The sequence below is a fragment of the Falco peregrinus genome, chromosome Z (assembly GCF_023634155.1).
Source record: "Falco peregrinus isolate bFalPer1 chromosome Z, bFalPer1.pri, whole genome shotgun sequence".
NCBI classification, from domain to species: Eukaryota; Metazoa; Chordata; class Aves; order Falconiformes; family Falconidae; genus Falco; species Falco peregrinus.
In genome coordinates, this window is record NC_073739.1 from 23,305,086 (window position 1) to 23,329,212 (window position 24,127).

At 40.6% G+C, this 24,127-nt stretch overlaps 1 protein-coding gene across 4 annotated transcripts in view; it reads left to right on the forward strand.

Annotated features, from left to right (window-relative positions):
- MCC (MCC regulator of WNT signaling pathway) overlaps positions 1-24,127 on the forward strand; it is a 230,681-nt gene that overhangs the window by 195,798 nt on the left and 10,756 nt on the right. For all 4 annotated transcript variants that reach the window (XM_055790266.1, XM_055790267.1, XM_055790268.1 and 1 more), the window contains 6 exons: positions 316-456; positions 1,558-1,658; positions 4,261-4,444; positions 11,501-11,735; positions 17,883-18,089; positions 19,066-19,163. In XM_055790266.1, coding sequence (XP_055646241.1) covers positions 316-456; positions 1,558-1,658; positions 4,261-4,444; positions 11,501-11,735; positions 17,883-18,089; positions 19,066-19,163 — 966 coding nt within the window. The remainder of the gene's footprint in view (positions 1-315; positions 457-1,557; positions 1,659-4,260; positions 4,445-11,500; positions 11,736-17,882; positions 18,090-19,065; positions 19,164-24,127) is intronic.

A 24,127-nucleotide genomic window follows, 5' to 3' on the forward strand; every position in this document is an offset into this window, starting at 1 on the left:
AAAAAGTTAACACTCAATGGTCCTACACAATCTGGTGGCTAATAAGAGTAGAGCTTTCTGCTTGCTGCTTTTGACAGCATAACAATGCCATTTTATGGGAAGGAGAGGAGAAGGAGAAGAGGCGGTCCTAAGAGAAATTACTATCCTCTTGGCTCTTTATATGGGACACATGACTGATAGATTTTTGGCATCTTCATTAAAAGCATTGTGTAGACCAAATGGTATTTGTTGTTTTAAATTATGATTGTTCTAGAGTTTTCAGGACAGTGTTTGCAAGCTAAGCTTGAAGGTTGCACATTACTTCCTTTTCTACAGCCGTATTGAGCACTTGAAATCCCAGAATGACTTGTTGACAATAACACTGGAAGAGTGCAAGAGCAATGCCGAGAGGATGAGTATGCTTGTTGGGAAATACGAGTCCAATGCCACAGCCCTCAGGCTCGCACTGCAGTACAGGTATGTACCTATGCAGAGGGTGTCTCAGCCAGAAAGAGAGGGAGGAGGGGAGACTTGCTAGAAGTCTTTGCGAATGAAATCGTTGGTGTGCCATATAGTAATACTGTTTCTTTTTGTTTTCTCACTGAAAAAAAACATCCCTTTGGTTAAACTAATTGACAAACTACAGAACTGAAGTTATTGATGCAAGTGTATTTCAACCCTAGTTCACCAGCAGTAGTGAAATTGATCTAATAGAAGTATACAGATTTATCTCTTAATTTTCAAATACCATAATAATATTTCAATTAGGTGTTGTGTGTAGGCTCTAACTGTCTGTGCTGTATCCAGTCTTAACATACAGATTCTCTGTATTATGCTGGCATCTTTCACAAGACCAGTGGACCGAAAAATAGTATTGTACTGCACATAATTCAGAGTTACTTTATATTACATCAGTTGGAATTGTGGATTAATTGCTTGGTGTTTAGTTACAAGAATCTAAATTTGCTTTAAACTATATGTAATAAAGTGATGTTATTTAACTCCAAGTGCAACTAATTTGGAACAGGCAGTTCTGGTCTTAAGACAAATTGTGTGTCTTTTAAAAAATGTATTCTGTTACTATCAGCCTTGAGCAAATTACAAGGAAATGTAAATTGCAAATAGGTATATTAATGTATGTATTTTCAAAAACATCAGAATGCAACAGGAATGACTGAGTGACTCACAACTGTAGTTAGAAGCTGTTGTGTTGTAGAGAGGAAAATCTGACATGCAGGACAAGGCAATAAGTATTTTTCTTGTCTTTCCTCCTTACTATACTTTGTATAGTACAGTTATAGAGTATAGTATACTGTATTTTGTGTACTAAGAAGGCCTGAAAAAGGTTTCTCGAAGGGATCGTGTCAACCACCATTTGTATTGGAGACACTATTGAATGCTTGTGACAAAAGCTAGGTGTGTTACGTCGTTCAGTATCCCTGCTGCTAGACAAGTAGTAGGCAATCATGCAGTTCATCAGCTACATCTGGTTTATTGTTGCTGTTGTAGGTATTCTTCCCCTCTAAATTGCAGAGTTTTGTGCGATTTTTATTTTCTGTGGTTTCTTTTCTCTTTCAGCGAACAGTGCATAGAAGCATATGAGCTGCTGTTGGCATTGGCAGAAAGTGAGCAAAGTCTCATTCTTGGGCAGTTCAGAGCTGCAGGTGTTGGTTCTGTTGGTAAGATGTCAACGAATCACTTTATGTATTTTTTTTCTTGCATGTCATTTAGCATTACAGTTACTTGTAATGGTGAATCACGTCATGACCCATCACTTAAGAATGCTCTCCAGCCTTTTCTTGTTTTTAGCTAATTAAATCATTTTACACACCAAAAAAATAGGGGAAAAGAAAAAGAGAGACTGGAATTAAATCATTAAATTCACCAGCAATTTAAATTAACCTAAATACCCTATCACATGAGGATGCCTATTCTGATGGGAGTGCGGCAGCTACAGGCGTGCAACTGTACGGAGTGGAATTATTAAACAATACTGATGAGCATATGTGGCTTAGGGCCATAGAGTTTTTGCAACTGCAAGTAAATGTTTTGTTTGAATCCCCTAGAAGTTGAGTATCGTCTATTAAAAACTGGGATTAAGACAATACAAAGGTAGCATTGAGTGGTTACCACAAAGCAAAAAAAAAAGGGGCTCTTTGCTCTGAAATTTTTAAATACTCTATTTAATGTTTTACTGTGGTGTTGAAGATACTAGCCTATGTGTTCTGGATTGTTCTTATTTTATGGGTAGTTAATCTGGCTAAGTGGTATTTATTAATATGCTGCCTGCTAAGCAATGGAATGAGCTGTTACCTACGATATCATATTGTGCATATAGTGCTATCATAGGTACAGTTTGTAAGCGTTTGGAGCCTGACATTGCTGCTGGCTCTGCTTTTCTGACAGAAAGAGGTGTTTACTCAATGAACATTAATCTAGGTTTTATAGTCCCATTTCTTCTATTGATAGAAGGTAGCCATAGTAATGTTCAAGTAGAAGGAGGGGAAACCTTCAGAATAACTTTTCATGCCGTGCTGAGGCATAGTAACTACCTGGTTGAGACAGTATGGTAGCAATAGCTTCTCAGGGACCACTGAAATGTAAATGGAAAGCTTTTAGAGACAAAGTGGCCATCTGGCTTTAGAGCCACAGGACTGACATGGTCAGCCTCTTGTTTCAGACGACTAGATGCAGTCAGCCCTCAGTCACTGTGCTGCTTAACCTTGCCTCTTATTTTGTATCTCTCCCAGTGCCAGAAGCAGGTGCTTGTGTACCTGTTTTAGCCTGTGCAGTATGCACCATACACTGTAAACATGAGAGTGGATCTCTGAGATTTTCAGCCACAGACTCTGGTCATTCCTTTCTACAGTGTGCTAGGGAGCTTTCCTGCTGGCAGAGGTTAGTGGCTAGAAAAAGTGAATTTGGTCTTGGATTTTTTTGTTCACATAGGTGGCAGAAAGAAATCTTAGAGGGGAGAAATACTTTGGGATTGAGCAGGGTTTCATCTCACATGCATATTATGAAAGAGAGTGTAGTTTCGTTTTTATATAGGTGTCTGTCTACAGCTCTTAATTATGGTATTACCAATTACCGCCCTGTGATAGAGGTAGAGCCAATTTCTCGTTACATAACACAGCTTGGAGGAAGTTGTGTTTGGTTTACGTACCTTTACTTCACCATGAAATCTGATTAAAACACCTAGATGAAACAGCAGATCTTTGGTTTAAAGACCAGTCAAGTTTAATATCAACATCTGTGAGTGGAAAATTCATGGGAGTTGCTTCTGTATCACTTGCTGCTGAGCATATCCAGCTGCTCTTAACAGGACATTCTCCCTTCCTTTCTCCCACATTAATGTTATTTCTAGTGCACGCACATCACTTAGCAAGTGTGAAGTATGGGTAATTGGTCTTTGACTCAAATAAGGATGAAATGAAAACCTGACATAGAGCAAAATGGGATTTTTTTTATACTCTCTGACATCTTTGCATCATATTTGGTGAAGTATAAATATATTGTAGCTTTACTCACACTTCCAGCGTACTCACTAATGTGTCTTACTTTAATGACTTGACTCCAGCAGGAGTTAGGTCTGTAAGAGTAGTGACAGTGGTGGTTTGTGTCCTGCCTCTGCTGAAGGGATGGCTTACGAGCTGCATAAGATGCTACATAACCACTAGAAATTATACCAAATTCATGAACACCGGTGCTAGTTTTCTTTTTTTGTTTTCTTTTGGTTTACTATGCATGACTATAAACTCTGAAAGGCTACTTCTAAGCCATAAAGCAATTCTTCCAGCTGGAAAGGTAACCTCTAAGAAGGTGTTCTGGTAAACCATTATGCTTGAGATAAAGATGCTTGTGAGAAAAAGCACTATAAATGACCACACTGTGAAACAGCACTGGACTGATTGGAATAAGAGTTGTAATTTAGGCTGAGGCTTTTCCAGTCTGTTATTAATTTGAGTATCCTAACCTAATCATAATGCACAATACACACCCTTAAAAACAGGGAAGCTAGCTAAGATAAAACTCACTTAAGACATGTACCCGGAGCAATAAGTACCTGGAGCTTGTGGCTCGGAGGGTCATACATTCAGACCAGTAGTCCGGTTACCACTGATGCTCACATAGAAGTGAAGTTGCTTGCACATTACAGATTGGTAATTTATTGTCATCATCTCAGTATAAACTGAGAACACGCAGGAGCATCTCTACCCTTGCCTTAATTTCTATTACCCTCCTCAAAGCTCTGAAACAGATTATTTGCTTGAAAACTAGGGGACCAGACAGGTGATGAAAACATCACCCAGATGCTTAAGAGAGCTCACGACTGCAGGAAGACAGCTGAGAATGCAGCAAAAGCTTTACTGATGAAACTAGATGGGAGCTGCGGGGGAGCCTATGCAATCACTGGCTGTAGCGTGCAGCCCTGGGAAAGCCTGTCATCCAACAGCCACACAAGGTAACTGCAACTCATCTGCTGTCCTGATCCCCAAGTGTTTGATTCCAGACCAAAAGTCATATTGTGTTGTATTTGCTGAACTACCTCCCTCACCTCAGTGCACTGGCTTCTTTGCTTTGATTTATAAGTTACCATGCCTCAGTGGTCTAATTGTCTTTAGACTTGAAGCAACTCCAGCCAAGAAGGGTTTTGTATAAATTTGTTGCAAACGGGTGACTCTGAACTTTGATCTCCCTCATAAAGGGAAAGATCATTATTATTTTTTTTTACTTCAGTGACTGTCTTGCTGGTTTAACGGAACTCAGATAATGTACTCCTTATTCATATCTATTGTATGCAGACAGTACAGACATACGGAGAACTAGAGATCCGAAGTATACTTCCATTGGTGTTTTGGAGTGCTCAAGAATTGTTTTCTAATTGTTGCAAATCCAACCATTTTGTTTTAAACCATTTCCTCTCCCTTCTCATTCCTGTTTGCCCTCCTCCAAATTCTTCCTTCCCATGCTGTTCTTTCATATGTGGAGTAGCAAATGAACATCATGACAGACAGAATGGGTTATTCCAGGGAAGGGTGGATATTGCAGTTTTTCTGAAGACTTCTAAAATAATGAAACTGAAATAAGCTGTTATTGCACAAGTGTTCCAGTTCAAATACATCTGCTAGCAGCTTCCTTTTGAGTTGTTGCCTGGCTGCAGTTAATTGTGCTCTGTGCAGTGAATATGTGTACTTGTGTATGGATACAAATTTGGCAACCTTCCTGGATAAATATAGATGAACATTTTTCTCTTTAGAAATTATTTTGGTTTCTCAGATTCACTCTAAAACTTCATTTTAATTCCAGTTTTGCGCCAGTTCTTTATTCAAATGCTGTCATTTTTTGACACTTTAGAAGTTTATTTTAGTACTGTATCATTTCCTCTTCTTGCTGATGCCTCCTCCAAAAGATCTTATCTCCTGCCATATGACTAGCATGGAATCGCTAAAAAGTGAGCAAAAAGGTAACTTGAGGGAACAGGGTCCAAATGTGAGGCAAATTTTAACGATTTATTCAAAGAAGTTTTATGGTGTGCTTCCAGTCCAAGAAAGCTGTATCTTTATATAGAATTAATGTGGCAGCATCTGCGCTAGTAACACATTGAGCACTCATTGTACCAGAATTATTTACAGGCCTTGGAAAGAAGCTATACAAAACTGTTTCAGATACTTGACTTGCCTCAGACTGTATGCACTTATAGCATATCTACACCTGCATTTTAACATGTTGTAAGTGGCCACATGTAACAACACCTGTACCTAGTAGACTCAGCTTGTTTTCCATTCTGTTATTTGAAACTGTCATTTTTGGTTGTTCATGACTACCTCAGTGTTTTTCATCCTTGTGAGGTATCTGGCATGCAGTCAAGGCACCTGGTTTTTTTTGGTTTTTCTTTTCTTTGAAAACAACTTGATATTTTCCAGTATTGACAGGGGGGAAATTGACTGGGGCAGGGAGGTGTTCCTGTGCTAGTGTGTTTTCTCCTGGCCTTTCATCGAAGGTGTTTGGTAGGAATAAAGCCTCTATAGTCCTTGCTTTGTTGAGCATCATTTTTGGTTTTTTGAGGGAGAGGATAAGGGAGGGAGGTGTGTGTGTTTGGGGAGGAGAATTATCCATCATGCTCATTGTTTGCCGGGGTGGTCAGCTGGCAATGTGTGTATGTGTGCACGTAAGGTGTTGGCTGAGTAGATAAAGTTTTGGCAGAATATTCAAATTTCATTAGTATGAACTGTCATGAAGTGTAGAAATGCAAATTTAAGTGCTTCTGTATGCAAAAGAGATGTTTTCGCTTGAGTCATTATCATTGTAGGACTTTTCTGTCTTGCACGGAGCAAGATATTGTATTGAATAATGCTTTGATGTATGTGGGACATGAGAGAGAAAAGCTTCTCTCACTCACTCAAAGAGTACACAGCAAGTCAGGAACTTGTCATATGGGCATCCTGATGTGATCATCCGTTATATATTGTTGTCCCTCCCCCATGCCCAGTGCCTTTGTCTAAACGTAGGTATCAATGAAAATATTTCTCAAAATTTAGCTTCTCCATGAAATATAAATCTTCTCTTCTTTCCTTCTGTTGTGTTCAAGTGATGTGTCATAGGGGTATTTTCAAATTTCTCCTTTCTGTGGACCCTGTCTCAAAATCAAGGCATCCCCTCTTCACCTTACAGGCACATGACACTGTGCCAGCCCATAGATTGAAAATCTGTGTTGGTTCAAAAGCACACGCTTTTCTATATTTATGTCAGTAAACGTTCTACCTCGGATTTAAAAAATTGAAGATTTTGTCTATAACTCTCCTAGCCCTATCATTCAGGATCCTTTTTGTTTCTCTCCAGGACCCTGCTCCTGCTTTTTGTTGCCAGCTTTCTCACCCCATTCATGTGTGCTCACTTGTCACTTGGCTCCTCACTGCTCTAGACAGATGTCCCATTGCCACAGGCCTCCAGCCCTCTGTGACTACTTGATGTTGATGGTTTCCATTTCCTCTCCTTTTGCACTACAATAGCAGTCCAAGCAGAGATAGGAAAGCAGACAGCAGCTTTCTAGCTGTTCCTGCAGGCTTAATGTTTTTTTATTTGTCTTAAAGAACTTGGCACTCTATAAAACTGGGGAGTAAAACAAGCCCACATCACTAGTGAGTGCTGTGTGAACCACCACTTGGGGACCTCTGCACTGAAATGAAAACATTTTTACATTATGTGATTCAAACTGACTCTGAATCTGCAAGACCGATCTTTTGCCGTAGCTGTTCTAGTGTTGCAGGTTTAGTTGCAGGTATCTATTCCTACCTTTTCCCTTTGAAACCGACTGAGTAAAGAGGTAGTAGGATGATGAAAACTCCTTTGCTGAGACTTGTGACAAATGAGTAATTTTTCCTGCTGTTCAAAATCCTGTCGAATAGGGACTTTAATGGAATTGTTGACCCATCTTTAGCTTTGGCATTTCAAATGAGATTCTGAATGTCAAATCACTGAACACATTACTGAGAATAAACGCTTGGTGAGCCACTAGTGACAAGTGGTTAAATACTGTAAAAGGGAGCAACTGAAATGAAAAATGAAATGCAATGGAAGAGCATCACAGAGGTTGCTACTGGTGAAGTGAATAAAAATAATAGCAGGCAGCTCAACTCATTTGGCTGGCAGCAGGACAATAATGTCAATTCATTTTTTTGAAAGTAGAAAAAGGTCTGCACTGTAGTTGGAAGTCATAATTATTCTAATGGACAGAAGCTAACTAGAGCATATATTGTCAATAAGACTTGACTGAATGCGCCTTAAAAAGAAGGAGAGAAAAAAAAAAAAAGAGAAGCAGTGCACTTGTAACTGACTGAAAATGGTGGACTTTATTCCCTGCAGTGCTAGTAAGCCCAACCTTGTATCTGGATCTGGTCTTTTACATACAAAGGGAATTCTTTTCAGTATTATGCAGTGTCACAAAATGTCTGAACTGCATCAAGTATCACTCATCAGAATCGCCTCAGATTTCAGATAAGTAGCTGACAGACAAGATTATCTTGGCTGAAGTGTGCAAGTTAAGTTATTTAGAAATATCCCAATACCTGTCGTAATGTTATCTATGTAACACTTCATTGATGGACTGAACTAGTCTCAGAAGGAAGCAGCGTAGTTTCTCCAGATGTTCTGATATTAGTGAAATACATGGTTGTTTGTCTTTTGGCTGGTTGGAGTATTTTTCAGTTTCTCAGGAAGTTACTGTATTTTGGCATTGTGGTGTTACAGACCTCAAGGCACAGCGTTCACCTAGTAGATGGTTGGCCCATGTATACTGTGTATCAAATGCTTTCTTTAAAGTATAAGGTTGCTTGCAGGCGTTCAAGCAAGTTTTGTGGATTCAGTTCTGACAGTTATTTTCGTTCTATCAACCCTTGTATTATCCTCACCATTGCTGAATTGCAGATTTATTTATTGACTTCATTTTTAACAGATGAACTGGAGCTTCTACAGGTTTTATGGACAAAATTTTGTAGTGTACAGAAGTTACTCATGCAGAGGTGCTATTGTAAGCCTCATTTGTGTCCATCCACTGCATTTTATGCACACACATGTGCATGTGAACACACGCATGCATGCCAGCAAATAAAACTGCACATTATACTGTAGCAACCTACGTATTTTCCACAGGCTGTACAGGAAAATTAATTTGACATCATCCAGGCATGACATCATTGTAAAAGTCTTGAGGGATGAAGTGATGGGAAGAACATTTCTCTTTGCTTGTTTTGAATACAACAGCAGTGAGAAGGAGCAGATTGATGTTGTATTGCCTCCAGGTGTGATGAAATTGTGATCCTTTCTCTGTCCTTACCCACATGCTTGTGAAATGAGAACCTGTACATCTTTTGCACCTTCATGTGGGTTTTGGATAGATGGATGAGTTACACTACATATGCATTCTGTCAGTCTGTTTTCCTTTGTCCTGATTGCTGTTAGAAGGGAGAGCAGTATCTGAAATTGAGGATCATATGCTTACCAGCTGTGGGCCCTAAAATATAGCAGCAGCGGACCAGCATTATGGCTGTGGAGAGCTGTATGGTGGGCTTTTGGGAGAACACACCCTGGCAGAGCTGTGCTGTGGGAGTTCAGAAACACTGCAGTGTTGTTTTCATCCCTCGTCATGCAGCCTCATTCTTACAACAGTCTGAAGTGGGCTTTGTACCCCAGATTTCTGCAACACATACTGCCTCCATTCTTCTGGAGCAGGGCTTGCTGCTAAATGTGGGGGGAGAGGGAAGGTTCTTGCCCCTTTCTGTTGACTGATACAGCTTCCTTGATGAAGCCCCTCACCTTAAAAAAAAAAAAAAAAACAAAAAACAAAACAACAACAAAAAAACCCAAAAAACCCACAGAAGAGCAGCTTGCTAGCAATTCACCAGAGGAGCCAACTCAGCTGCAGACAGGCAGGCAGGCAGGCAGCCAGGGCTGAAGTAAAAGCAGCCTGATTATCACTGGCAACGACCCAGACTGCCTTCCTCGGTCTGGACTGCTTTCCCCTAAAATATATGTGCATAGCCATGGATCTTTAAGGGCCAATATCTGTGAATATCCAGTGAGTACGAGGCCCAGCACAACATAACAATAGATTTTCAGCATTTTTGCTCAGGTTTCAATCCCAGCAGGAGAGCTAGGTTTTCTTTCCTTTGCAAGTGAAAACTGAGATGAGCTCTTTGTGTCCCAGGATTTGAAGCCTGTGTAGGCTTTAAAAGCTGTCCTTCCTCCAACAACAGCTGTTTTACATTTAATCCAGAAAAGCTGTGCCGTTGCTGTCTTTGGGTGCTGAGGAAACTTGCAGCATGACTTCAGTGCAGAGTGAAGTATTTGCCACATCGTCTATCCCCATGATTTTTATGTCAATATCTACTTCGGAGATGTACTTTTAGACTCAGTAAAGCAAGATTTTTGAAATGTTTTGTGATCTCTAATGAAGAACTAAGTATTAACAAAAATTTGTTTCAACCTGAAAGGGTTTCTATGTAGCGTAGGTATTGGGTGTTTTTAGCTTCACTGGAGATGGAAACATGAAAACAAAAGCAAAAACCAGTTTATACTTGTAAATATGGCACCTATTACTCCTAAGAGAAGGAAAGAACAATGGGATATTGACCGAGAATGTAGTAAAGAACTGTAATACACTATTTCATGAGAGGAAGGGCTATTGGAAATCTTTGTAGATCTGCAGTTCTCAGTCTCCTCCAAGGCTGTGCTTGGAATTTGTGGGAAGACTGGTGACTATTTGAGGCACTTAAAAATTAGTGTAGCTTTAGCTGAAGTAAAACCAAAAAAAGAAGAATCAAGCCTATCGTGATGGGCTTCCCCTTTTTCACATGCATAATGTATTTTAGGACATCATTCTGATTCTCACAGCAAGTAGCGGGTGGGGCTTTTTTCCTTCCTACAAAAATGTTGAACAGCAGTGCAATTTGATACAGAAAGTGATTTATTCCCCTGCTGATAACTGAGATCATCTAGCGTTCCAGACAAGCACAGTTAATGGATGACTTATCCCTCACGCAGCAGCTGATTACAAGACCTCAGGAGACAGCAGGCAGCTTTGAGTGGGGTTATAGAAACAACACAGCATTTTATTTTCCTTTTAGTGTTATTGCAACTATATTCAGCCCTGGAATGCTACAGCTGTATCAGTCTCAGCCCCCTGCAGCACTGGCATGTGTGTAAGTGGGTAGGCAGCACTGGGCCACTACTGCTCTAAGACATTAGTTCTCCCTTTCTGCGACCTCTGTGTAAACATTTGCAGGGCAGGCTAATGGGCAGTCATTTGTTTGATGCCTGTAGATAGGAGAAGTTCTGTCAAGTCTGATGATTATTTTTTATTAAAAATCCTGCTAATTTATGGGTTGGTTTTAAACCTTAGCAGCCCTGAAGGAATGTCGGTATACTGAGGAATACACCTTAACATGAATTTAAAGGTGCTACTTTCTGGCATCTGCCAGTGGAATTTTGCTCAGGTTGATTCCTACAAGTATCCATTAAAAAATAATCTGAGTTGGTAACTGGTATTGCCATCAGTAGACATAAATGAGGTCTGAGCTGATTCTTTCTTCTTAGCAGATGCTTCTTCCCAAAGAAGATGAAAACTCAGTGTCTGAGTAGCAGTGAGAAGCTTGCAATGCTAGGGTATTGCTAAGAAAGCTTAAGTGCGCTTTTTTTTTTTAATTAAAAAAAACAAGACTTGTTTCAGAGGACACCATTCCAGAAAAAGTAATTTAGTTACATGCCACTAAATATCTGGCTTTGCAGAGAAGTTGTCACATGATTCAATTTTCTCATGCAGCTTAGAGAATTTCTTTTCTGAATTTTTCACACCCCTCTGCATCTTCTGAACATTGCAACATCCAGTCCACGCTATAGGTGTCCTTTCTATGAACTTTTAAGTAACACTCAGATGTGTTGATGAAGTATTGGGAGAGTGTTTGATGTACAAGTATAGCTTTTGTTCCAAATGTTTGTTTAACACCGTTCTTTCTTTTTCCAGTACTACCAGCTCAACTGCAAGCAGTTGTGATACAGAATTTACAAAGGAGGATGAGCAGCGGCTGAAGGATTACATCCAGCAGTTGAAAAATGACAGGGCAGCGGTGAAGCTGACAATGCTGGAGCTGGAAAGCATCCACATTGATCCCCTTAGTTATGACGTTAAACCTCGTGGAGACAGCCAGAGGCTAGACCTGGAAAATGCAGTCTTGATGCAGGAACTTATGGCAATGAAGGTATTTTATTTATATTCAACAGGCTGACTGCACTGCTGACCGTGCTCCTGTGCTACAAAATATGACCAGTCACACACATGGGAAGCTTTGGTGGAGATCACTGGGTAATAAAGGGCAACTTCGTTGAAACAAATAATCAGGGCTAAAAATCCAGTAGTCAGAAAGTGACAGAAGGCAGTACACTAACAGTGACGAGCTATGTGTGTTTTGAATTAGGCAAGGACTTCATCCGTGGCTCTAAACTTGGAATGCTCTCCTTGACAAACCAGATGCTCTCTCTGAGATACGGCAGCTGAGTTGCTTGAGGGTGACCAAAAGCATGATACAGCACTTCCCAAGAGACAGTTCATTACTTTACTTACAAGCTTGCAAATGTGCATCTTGAATATTTGTGAGCTGAAGCAGAATAAATTCTCCTCCTTTTAATATTCCCATGGGAGGAGGAATCGTCTGTCAGAAGCTATCACCCTGAATGCTCTCCAACAGTCAGTCACAAGTCCAGAGCTGTTCGAGGCACTGTGTTGCAATTTGTTGCTCGGTTCAGAGCCTGAGCAAAGAACGCGGTGTGTAATCACTTGCAGTAACAGAGGATTTCAAAGAAAACTCTGATCCCTCAGGCCTGGTTTATATGTCTGGTTCTAAGGATGGAATCTATAAAAACTGACCTTTATTGATGAGAAATGGAGCTTAATATCAATCTGGCCTCTGTATTGACTTTGAGAGAGGTGAACATAAGACCATATTAAAGGCAATACAAGCATATGTCTGCATTTAGATATTGTCTGGTTTGGGTTCAGTTTAAATAAGTTTAATTTCTGCATATTAGCCAGTCATATTTTAGTCAGCCACTGACCGATATGTCAGATGACACTACCGTGTGGGGCAGCAAATCCTAATGGTTCGTAAGCTTCTAAACCTATAGATTTTTACTGGTGGCTAACTGGTAGCTTAGTAATGCTAATTATGTTCTTAGTGGTGCTGCCTTTTCATGACGGCAAATACAATTTTATATTAATGCATTCAATATTTGCAGTTCAAGGAAAAAAGATTGTGTGCTACTAGTCAGAAAATTTAAAGTTATTGTAATTGTTTGAGTATGTTATGGCCGACAGCAATATATTCCCCATAACTAAAGCATGCAAGATGTACTGGAGGACATTTGTAAATAATTAGATGTATATTTCAGATATCACACTTCCTTCTTCTCTTTTGCATCCAGACCGCCCCTGAAATCTCTTGTACACCATTCTTACTGGTGTCTTTGAATCGATCGTAAAAGCAAACTGCAGAGCTATCCCTTGTGATTAGTGCCCTTGCTTTCCATGACCTGGCAGGAACACCAACAGTTGCATGTTTTGAGTGCTAGTAGTGCTATCTGGCACAGTTTTGAGTGCTAGTAATCCTTTTGTTCACTATTTGATCATCGAACTTGGTTTTGACATGCAGTGTCCACTAATAACTTTTGGCTGGACCTAGCACATCGGGTTTTCGCTGCAGAATTGTCCCAGGCTGTTCTTGGTTGGTTTGTGTGCAGTGCATACTGGAATGGACACACATTTTGCACTGGTGGCTGAAGTCACCTTCAGTCCTTTCTGGTAGAGGGAAACTGACAGGACTCTTAATTATAATTTGTTGTACTTTGCTGGAATTCACGGCTGCAAGAATTCCCTAGGCTTCTGAAAGGGACATGTTGAAAACTTGTTTGTCAAAGCTTGCAATGGATTTGTTGGTAAGTGTTCTCCTGCTACAGAAATTGAAAATTCCTGCTGTTCTTCAATGCATCAAGCATTACAAAAGGCACAGCTACATTCTGCGTGCTTTGGTCCCAAGAAAATGTGCTACCTTATTAGCATCCATGGTTGTTGTTCAGGTCTGCATTACACCTTGCTCATATGTTCAGCAAACTATAACAGAGCTGAACCTGAGGACAGGACTCATGGGTGTCCTGGCTTTCTGAGTGAATTGTTTGCGTATACCTCATACAGGATAGCATATGCATCTGCCTTCTTCTGAGACAACTGGAGAATTTTAAATTTCCTTACAGTATTTTACTTAACCCGAAGCAGATGGACTGACCCATGCTGCAGAGGACTTCCATCATGTAGCAGCTCTGAATTCGTTCCCTCCCTTCCACATTCTTAGTAAGGATGATACAGCTTGATTGAGCTATTCAAGGATTTCCTGCATTGCTGGACTTCATGACCTGCTGCTCTCTTCCTGTGCTTGCATCTGTGTTGGAATCTTTGCTGCATCTTTTGCACCTTTCATTTATGAATCCTTGTAAAAACTGATTAGCAAATCTGTCATATTGCTTCTTGCACCTGTGTTTTATGCTGATAATGTTCTGAAAATGCTTTTACACCATAAGTTCTTCATTATTGATGAAAATGATCCCTAAAAAGATGGTTTAGGGATGGTTTCTCTGTTGCCCTGTTTATTTTTTTCACTGATCCAGAGTGTAAGACATAGTGGTCTGCCAGTATTTCTCTAAAATCCAATTCTTTGCTTCAAGCAATAATTAACCATGTTTCCAAATATAGTCTCATCTGCAATTTGTCATCATTCAGTGGTCTTGCTTTGAGGTCAGTTGTTGTCATGCCCCAGTTAGCAAGGAGATTACTTCTGATGGGTGTAAATAATTCTTGGTTTACAGCCTTTCTGCATTTCAAAGGACTTGATCTAGATAAGAACTCTCAGCTTTCTACACTGATATTTTTTCCTCTCTTGTATACAGGTGGTGATAATACTGCTCATACAGTGCCTTGAGACTACAGTCTCTTAGCAGAAAATGTGAAGAATCCTGATGTCCACCTTTGTTTACAGCATTTCATGCTCTTATAGATGTGTACAGTAGAATACGTTTAAGTAGAATACATTAGAGCATGGCATTTATCTGCTCTGATATTTGTTTTAGTTCTGAAGGCTGTCTGCTGTGATCCTCCTGGAGTCCCTTTTCATGACTTAGAACTTTTTGCCACATGAGTCCTTGCTGTTTTATCCTTCTGACATGACCACATCCAACACAACTTTTAATTCTGAGGATGCTGTGGTGTTTCTGATTATATTGAGTCAAGAGCGTTTAATTTTCATTCAAGTTTTCACCCAAATTCAGAATTACTGCAAATCATACACTTGTAATATTGTGTGCATAGTAATATAAAATACTTCTCAATATGGAATTTATGCTTTATGTTGAATTCATTCAATAGGCTACATTTGGTGCTTGAAGCTTGTGAATTTGCATGGGTTCTGTAAGTCAACTGCAATCAACTGAAAGAGTGACCATTTGCTACCTCCTCCTTTAGGGTTTCATTTTGTAAATGACACTTGGGCTTTAGGCCCACATTCTGAAGAAGCGGGTATGTTAAACTGCAAAATGTTTCACCAGCATCCTGTAATTAGGAAATAACAGGGATAGTAAATACACAAAGGTTATGTTGTCACTGAAATGAAATTTAGACACTATCTTCAGAAAGAATATTTTCATGGAAAAAAACAACTGCATATGTAAAGACTAATTAACTATATAAGTAAACCCAAGCTACTTAGGTTTTCCCACATGAACTGTTGCTCTTGCCACCCTGCCTCACAGATTGTGTGTCTCCCTACCAGAATCCTCAACTTAGTTTTAATTTTTAACTTTAACCTTTACATTTCTTCCTGTTCCTTCCCTGGGCGTCTCTGTAAGACAACGGCTGATGGTTCTTCCACTTTTCCCCTCCTTTGTCTTTGCTTCTGTACTTCAAAGTCACATTGTCTTGACATGAGAAAACTAACGTACGAGGGGTGCTTTCAGAGTCCAAGTTAAGTCTTCTGGGACAGGATGCACACTTGTGAATTCATATATGATGATACAAGCTTACTGCCTTCATAAACAAAGGACTTAACTGTTGATCCTCAAATTTATTTTGAGCTAGGATATGTAGTACAAGCAAACATTCAGTCTTCAAGTTAAAACTAGTAAGTGATAGGAAAGATCCACAGGTTCATTGTTGCAGTGGTTAAATTCACCTTTTTATTTTAGGAAATAACTGTCCTTTTGCATCCAGACTGTCCCTGATTTTGCCTAACTTCAGCTTCCAGCCTGGGAAGATCTTGTCATGACCCTCCCACACAGATAGTCCTCTGTGGAGAGTATCTTTATTTACATAAGTGCCAAAATACTCTGCTCAAATTACTGCTTAGCCTTCACTAAGCAGGCTAAGTAGATTAATGGCTTTAGAAATAGAGGCTTAAGAAGCTAAATGCATACATTTAAGAATACCAGACAATCCAGTTCAACTCCTATAACTAAATTTGCCCATCATTATTTATCAGTATTATTTACATTTTTACTGTTGACAAAGGAAATTAATGGTAAGTTTGCCTAACAACTGAATTTCTGTAAACCGCACTGAATGAAACTGATTATGTTTCTAACCTTCATTTCACATACAAGTAGATGAATAAATAAATGGCTTTAAAGCTTATACAAACCTTTCCAAGCCTGAAGGGTTTTAGGATACGGATTTTATTTTTGCATGGTTGGTGATTCTGAATAAGCCAATGATTACCTGTGATTACTTTATGCTGTTTGTAACTGTGCTGCACCTGTGTGCACTGCTTACACTTAATCCAGACAGCAAATTTTTGGTAGGAATGTGTATTATCTGCTACAGAAAGTTAGCCTAAATATGTGCCAAGATTTGTGTTTGTTAATCTTTGTTAATAAAAGATGTAATACAAAGAGCATTGTTTTTGAAGGATAAAGTAAGATACCTCTGATATTTTTGTGACTAGAATATATTCGTTTTTTTAAAAAAATAATTTAAAAATAGTGATTTGTTGCTCAGCTGGCCACACAACAAGAAGCCTCTATCTTTCAGAGATATTTGCACATCTGTGTGATGTGTAACTAGTGAACTAGTCTAGAACTGGACTGTAATACAGAAAATAGCTGCATAAACTCAAGTGTTCACCCTTGATGTGACTTAGGGCACAGCACGCTCAACAGTGAGAACATGATTCTGGGTTGGGTTTTTATTTGTTTTAGTGGTCTCTAGTTTGTTTAATGTTGGTTTTTTAACATAAAATTATGTTTTAGGACAATCTCTTTCAGTTTTTTGTGGATACTGTCTCTCCTCATTCCAGAAAATAACTAGACATTTAATGGAAGAAACTCTTCTGAAGTGTTAAACACAGAAGAGCCTTCTGGTTCAGGACACCCATCAGCTGCTTTTCATGGGAGGCTGGGAGCAAGTGCTGAAGGGGGGGGGGTCACTGTACTCATGCCTTGTTTGTACGCTTCTGTCCAGCCACTCTCCGAGCCACTGTTAAAGCAGAGGTCTGTCCCCAAATAGCTGTTGTTGTGTTACAATAGTTGACAACCCTGTCATAACTGTTAAGAGTTGCAGAAGAATTGCATGCAAGAGCTACGTCTCAGAATTTACCTTCTTTCCACAAAGTACTAGTGCCCGTCTTCTGTGGATCATATTTATGGAAGTATATAAGTGAGTGCAATTTCGTCAACCTCCAGTTGTCTATAGTTTGGGATTCTGGCCCTCGTGGAAGATTTAAAATGGACATCTGATGGTGCCGTACCCGGTCGGCCTTTTTTACTAACTCATTCTACCACAGAGGCTGGTATTACGAGGCGGGAATATGTGGTAGTGTTTGCTGTCCTCGTCGTCCCTCAAACCTATTCCACTGTAATGAGATAAACCAACTGTAATTCTTACGTATCAATAAGAAACTGGAATCTGGCATTTAGGGAACTGTTTGGCAAGAAAATCAGACATTCCTGTTTTAGGGCAGTGGTCTCTAACCTTGTTTTAGGGCAAGGTAGAACCAAAGAAGTTTCAGCAGCCCTGGCAACCCTCTCAGATCCCTGATACTACAGATTCAGGACCACATCAGCTGCTGTGTGGCCTCTGAGCTGATTTCTGAGGCTGATTAACAGATAGCGCAGCTCATCTTACTCAGTCTCAAGAGATACTGGTCTTTTGGCAAGTTATTCTGTGTGATTATAAAAAGCCTTCTGAATGCTGATAGTGTTCTCCATGGAAAGAACACTCAAGTAATAGGAATAGATGAAAACCTTGTTTAACCTTGCCTTCCTTTAGGTGTGTAAACCCATGAAGCAGCATGCTGATAATGTTTCTTCAACAGGAGGAGATGGCAGAGCTCAAGGCACAGCTGTACCTGCTGGAGAAGGAGAAGAAGGCACTGGAATTGAAACTGAGTACTCGAGAGGCCCAGGAGCAGGCCTACCTCGTCCATATCGAGCACTTGAAGTCTGAAGTGGAAGAGCAAAAAGAGCAGAGAATGAGGTCCCTCAGCTCAACCAGCAGTGGAAGCAAAGACAAACTGGGCAAGGTCAGGAGTCAAACAAGTTTCCAAAACTCACATAAACAAAATTTATTGTGCCCTTCCCTATAGCAGCCTTTAGCAAGTTAATTATTCTCCTCTTGTCTGTATGTATGTCTCTCCTCTCTTCTCCAGTTGTTAGGTGTTTCTTGCTGTGCTGTGACTTAGGAGGACTTTGCAGAATTACTGTTAAGCCTGGGCTAAAATGAGGTGGTCATCTGGGGTGGGGTGGGGGTGGCAGCATACCACAAAGCCATTCTTGACAAGCATACAAGCTGCTGTGGTTGCATGTGTTGTGTCTTGCCTCTGGCCACTAGAAACAGTGGAAGAGTCTAAGCAAAACACCATCCCCCCCTACTCCAAACACAAGATATGAAAAAATAGGGCTCATTTCTATGAAGCTGTTAGAACATTGTAATGAGTCTCTTTTTCCAAGTCAGTTTGTAGTGATTTGAGAATGAAGACTTTTCCCACCTTAGTATAATGCAAAATAAACAGATATTTGCATTTGCATTAGTGGTTTGCATGAAGAAATAGCGATACCTAGAAAAGCTTTAATCCTGTTATTTTACTGCTGCATCCCCAGAAAACCTCAGTTATGTGTTTGAAAACAAAACCCAGAGCTGAGCTAGTCTGTAACTGTCTTATTTGTTTCTGGCAAAGCATCATATGAATTGTTTGATCCAGTGCGTCTTTGTTTCAAGTGTGGTGTCAAAAGTAATGTAAGGCACCTGCAGATATGCATACTGTGGCAGAATTCTGCAAATGGGTGACCTATGGTGGTTTAGGAAACATTTAGAAGGATTTGTGAAGTGTTAATGGGTTTAGTCCATTTCTTGCTATGTTGATACACTGCCATGTTGTTGTAACATTGTGATGTTTATTTCACCTCCGTTTTAAAAGTAGCTGTGAACCCAGAGGTTTTCAGTTTTCCCTTTAAGACTGTAAGTAACTTCAAATTAGATGGCCTTTCCTCGTTTCTCAGGAATGCAGTGATGGCACCGCAACACCGTTAACACTAGCTGAGCTGAGACCGTACAACGAGAGTGAACTGACTGCTGAACTGACAAACGCACTTAGGCGGTAAGCAGCTTCCTTCGCCAGAGTTCTGCAGGTCCTGGGCAAAGGTTTGTTCTGAGCCTTTGCTCTTACCCTCAAGTGATTTTAAGATTTAAAATCACAGATTTTTCCTCTGGAAAGGAAAAGGGACAAAGTTCTTCTAACCTTCCCCATCTTTTGCTGTTGTTCTTCAGCTGATTAAAATCCTCACATGTGCTCAGCTCCATTGTCCTTGAGGTTCTCTAAAATTCAAATTAATTGTATCCCTAAGAAACCCTCAAAATGTCAGGAATGTCTATATGCAGGCAAGAATGAGATACACAAAGCAGCGACATGATTTGCTTGAGGGCACGCAGAAAACCTTCAGTGAAGACAGGATTTGAAGTGTCATCTGAGGTTAAAAAGGTTGGTCACAGCTTAGAACTTGGGGAGGAGTTACCAGAGTGGGAATTGCAGTGATTTTGGTGACTCGTATGCTGCATTTGCCTCCTGAGTATGTAAGTAGAGCCACAGTTCAATTACAAATGACATTGTTGTGTGAAGCATTAGCTTTCCAACGAGAGAGAAAATTGATGTCTTGACAAACTGCTTTTATCAACAGCCAGGTTTTAAGCCAAAGCTTTCAGTACAGTTATACATTGACTAGATACTTGTTTGTGCAGCAGATTTTGCAGCACCAGCTGTGTGATAAGCTTCACGACAAAGGTATTCCTTGTTTCAATAGTTGTTTCAGAACTTGCTCCACCTAAGACTATCTAATATCTAATCTGGTTATTGTATTTAGAATGTGTCCAAAATGCTACTAAGATTTTTGGCTGGGCAGAGTGTATTTTGCTTTTCTGGTGTTTGCATCCTCTTTAATGCTGGAATGTCCTCTCAGGCAACTGTGGTGTTTCATTTCTGAAGTGCTTTTTTCATAGGTGCAACTTGTAGTCTGCTGAGGGACACTTAAGCCTGAAAGGCATTATGTAAAAATGTAAGATCGTTACTACTGCAGGATCAATACATCTCATACCATTTGCTTAATAGTCTGGCAGTTGCTGAGTATTTAGTTTGCTTGATGCAGGAAACAAAATTCTATGGTTATAATAATCAAAACTGTCGGGGTGGGGGGGGGCAGATAAAACTCCTCAACAAAGCAATTTGCATAAACATTGCATAGAGCCATTGACCTCTCCCGTACACCCACCCCCCTCCTCCCCCAACTCCAGTCCTGGTGTGAGCAGCTCCACTGGCATTTTCTGTCTTCACTCAGGCTGCTCCTTTTTCATGTTCTTGTTATCTGCTCTTGGATTTTGAGATGAAGCCAGTGACCCTAGCTGGGAGAGACTTGAGTATAGTTGTGAAATGTGGTTTGCTGACAACACAGAGGAAAAAAACTTTGCCTTATCTACTAGGCCTTAAGTTGATTAGCATGGATTTCCAGCCAGGGACCTAGCAAGTACAGTTTGTCAGGCAGAAATGGGGAAGAAAAATAATCAGATTAAACTGTACATAAATTTTGGAGCAAAGACTCTCTGTGTAATGGAAATGTGACTGTATTAAATGTGATTGCTACTGCCAGTGGGGCTCAAGCATGGTTCTCACAAGCTGTGTGGACAGGGTGTTTTTCTCCCTAATCAGTGAGACAGCCAAATCAGACTGAACGCTTAATCTCCTTATCCTGAAGTCTTCTCGCTGAAAGTTGGTAGAAGGTCTGTCTAGCACATGGAGAAAGCTCGCTGCAACCTGTTTAGCCACAGCTGTGCTAAAAAATACCAGCAGTTCCTAACTGCCGTACTGGATGAATGGAGCCTCAGATATCACAATGTAATTTGTAGCATCATGGGTCCACGAATTAAAAATATTCAAAGTGCCTTTTTCTTTCTGCCAGTGCTACAACAGTACAGAATAGTCTGAAGTGACTGTAATATCTTTAGGGACAAAGTGGATTTAACTCTTTGCACTTAGCACATGCTGATTGCTCCATGCTCTTCCTGCTTGTTTGGGAAAACAAGTGCTGGCACTGTGTGTGAACCAGGAGATGCTGGGTGGGTCCCCCCTAGCACCCTCCTCACCCACCAAAGAAGTAGGACCAGAATTCAAAATAAAAAATATTTTGCCCAGTAACTGTGTTTGCTGGGGCGGGAGAGAGTTGTGAAACAAGTGAGTATCGCACACTGAATCTGTGGTCTGGAGGCAATATATAAATGCCAACATTCAGGAATATTTCAGTGCTGCTTGCGATTAGTGCACACGTCCAGCAGTTGGACCTGTCTGTTACTACTACTCCAGGTAGTAGACACTGGTGAAGGGAACAGCAGCTGCAAGGATAGGGGCAAAATAACATTCGCTTATGAGTCTTTCTGTTTGTCAGAGAGTGTGATATCAATCAGCAGCCCTGCTTGATGTCCCCCTCCCCATCCTGTCTTCACAGACATGAAAGCCCTGGCAGCTCCCCCCTCTGCTGCTTTCCCATTCTGTCCTTCTGTTGCTACAGAACTGTCAGGTGGTTCTGAGTTAATTGAAGTAGAGGGAAATCCAAATAAAACCGCAGGATGCAGTTACGGTTTGGATTTTGGTGTGGTCTGGAAGCATTTTATTTGTTCGTAGTCTGCAGATGGCTTTGCAATACAACAGGCTCATCCACATAGGTAGCCTGTCTTCTCTCTATGGATGTGGATTTTCTTATAAATCGGGAATCCAGCAGCATGTTGTGAAGTTCCCTGAGTTGTCAGTGGTAGCGGCCATCAGCAGATATTCAAGGCAGGAGCAAAATGTATTGTTTCATAACATATTTGTTCTAGTAGGACTTGGGATTTCCTGTAGCAGTGTTCAGCATTAAAACCCATCTTGTGGGCTTTCCACAGAAATTGCTTTTGTTTTCCATGGCTACTATGCTAATTAGTAGAAATGTAAATTATCTGCAGATTCCATGTGGTAAAAATTACGTCGAGGTTACCAAATTTTTGGTATTGGAGGCTAAGGCCACTAATTTAGAAACACATCCTGTTCCAGCCAAGCATAAGTACTCTCTGCCAGTCTTTAGCAATTTTGTTTTCCCCTCTCTCCTTTCTTGATGGAAGGATGGAACATTTCAATGGACTTGAAGCCTCTTGAGTTTGACACATCCATAAATGAGGTTGTTGGTGGGAAATAACTTTATTCTTCAAAGGTCAAAAAGGTATTCATAGCAGCTCATGGCCTGGCATGACACCTTAGTGATTGTGCCAGTGGCCAGTTTTATGAGACAGGATCTGGTTGAATACCCCAAAATCAGGCACATTACAAAGTCTCTGAGGGAGACCCTAAATTGACATCTTCCTTGCTGGTGTGTTCCGCTCTGCTGTGGCAGGGGGAGGGAGCACTGTAGATGACTCTTACAACTTTATAACTTAGTAGGTATATAGTAGGTGATAAATGCATTAAAGACAGCACAGCAGCAAGGAAGCAGTAAGAATCCCAGATAGGAAATGCTCTTGTTTTAGCAGGTTGATAATAATGGTTTTCTTTTTTTATGCTAAGTTCTTTCGTTCTGTGAAAAATGGGCAAGCTGGCAAAGACTGAAACTTCTCCTCTCCCCGTGCCTTATTAGAAACACATTGATTGTTGAGGTTCTCTGGCAGACTCTCATCCTATTTCCAGTTGCTGATAGCTCTTCTCTCTGAGTAGGGTTATATTTTGTGTATGTATTTAGAGAATCCTTTATAAGCATTAAATATTCGGGCAGGAAGGATCCGATAATGCTAGATAAGGGCCATGGCAGACAAAATACCTTGTGACAAGACTGACTGTTGAGACCTCAGCCAGGTCACCAGTTGGCACAAAATTATGATGGCTGTGGATGGGTTACATGAATCATGTCAGTCTAGACATGTTTCAGTATCTCCCTCACGAGAGGGTGACTTTCCATCTGGCAGCACAACAAAGAAGCTATATATTTACCCTGCCCGATGACTCTTTACACTGAGAGATAGCCTAGTAAGTGGTGCTACTAATTGGGAAGTCACCATGGAGAGCAAAAAGGATGGTAACTAGTAGGACTGGTACAGTTGTTCTTCTCTTAACAAAAAGTACATTTCGCATGGGACTATGATCCTACCTCTCTGGAAGTGGAAACTGCAGGTGTTCCTAGTATGACACAGAAAATTCATCCTATTGCAATAGCTTCCGTGTGTCTGTTGAGATGCAGTAATGTTCCTTGCAGTCTTAGGTCCTTACGCCTGCCCAGGGACCGCAGCCCTGTGGTGTGCCAAACTTCACGTTCTGTGAGAGCAACCGCTCCAACAGAAGGCTGTGCAGAGGCAGGGCCATGACTGTTCCCTGACACAGTGTCAGCCAGAGATAAATCAAGCCACCTTTCTTTATTTTAAATTTCCACAAACTTCATGTGTCAACATCTTAGTTTGGCATGTTTTCACGGTCCACACTGTTTCATGATGACAGGGTCCAGGAGTCAGTAGAAGCATCTCTGAAATTCAGGCCTGTCTTGATCATCAGTAAAGCCAAGTCTTGGAAATGGAAAGAGAAAACCCCTAAAACACATCATATTGAAATAATTCAGATTTAAAATTACTCTTAAGAATTGAATCAGTAAAATCCTCTTTCTGTTTGGCCAAAGTACAGGATGAACAGTGGTTAAAAGGGGGGGGGGGGGGGGGGGGGGGGAAGGAGGCAGGGGTTAGTATTCAGGAGCTAGTGATGAGCTTTTCCAGTGCTATTGTCAATTTTTGTCAATTACCTTTGCTTATTTCTGTTCCCTCATTATTACATCCATTTGAAAGGCAGAGACTAGGATGGATTGCAATCATTGTGAATTTCAGGGAAGTCTGTCTTTTTTATGACTGTGCGGTCTCCTGCTGTGGTTTCCCCTGGCTGCCTGAGGGGGTTCAGGAGGCATGTCCTGTCTCTGGAAATTCCCCCCCCTCCCTGCCCCCGGAGAGGCCCACTGAGAGAAACCTTCTAGCAAGAAGAGAAATGACTCATGGTGATGTAAGGGACAGATTCCT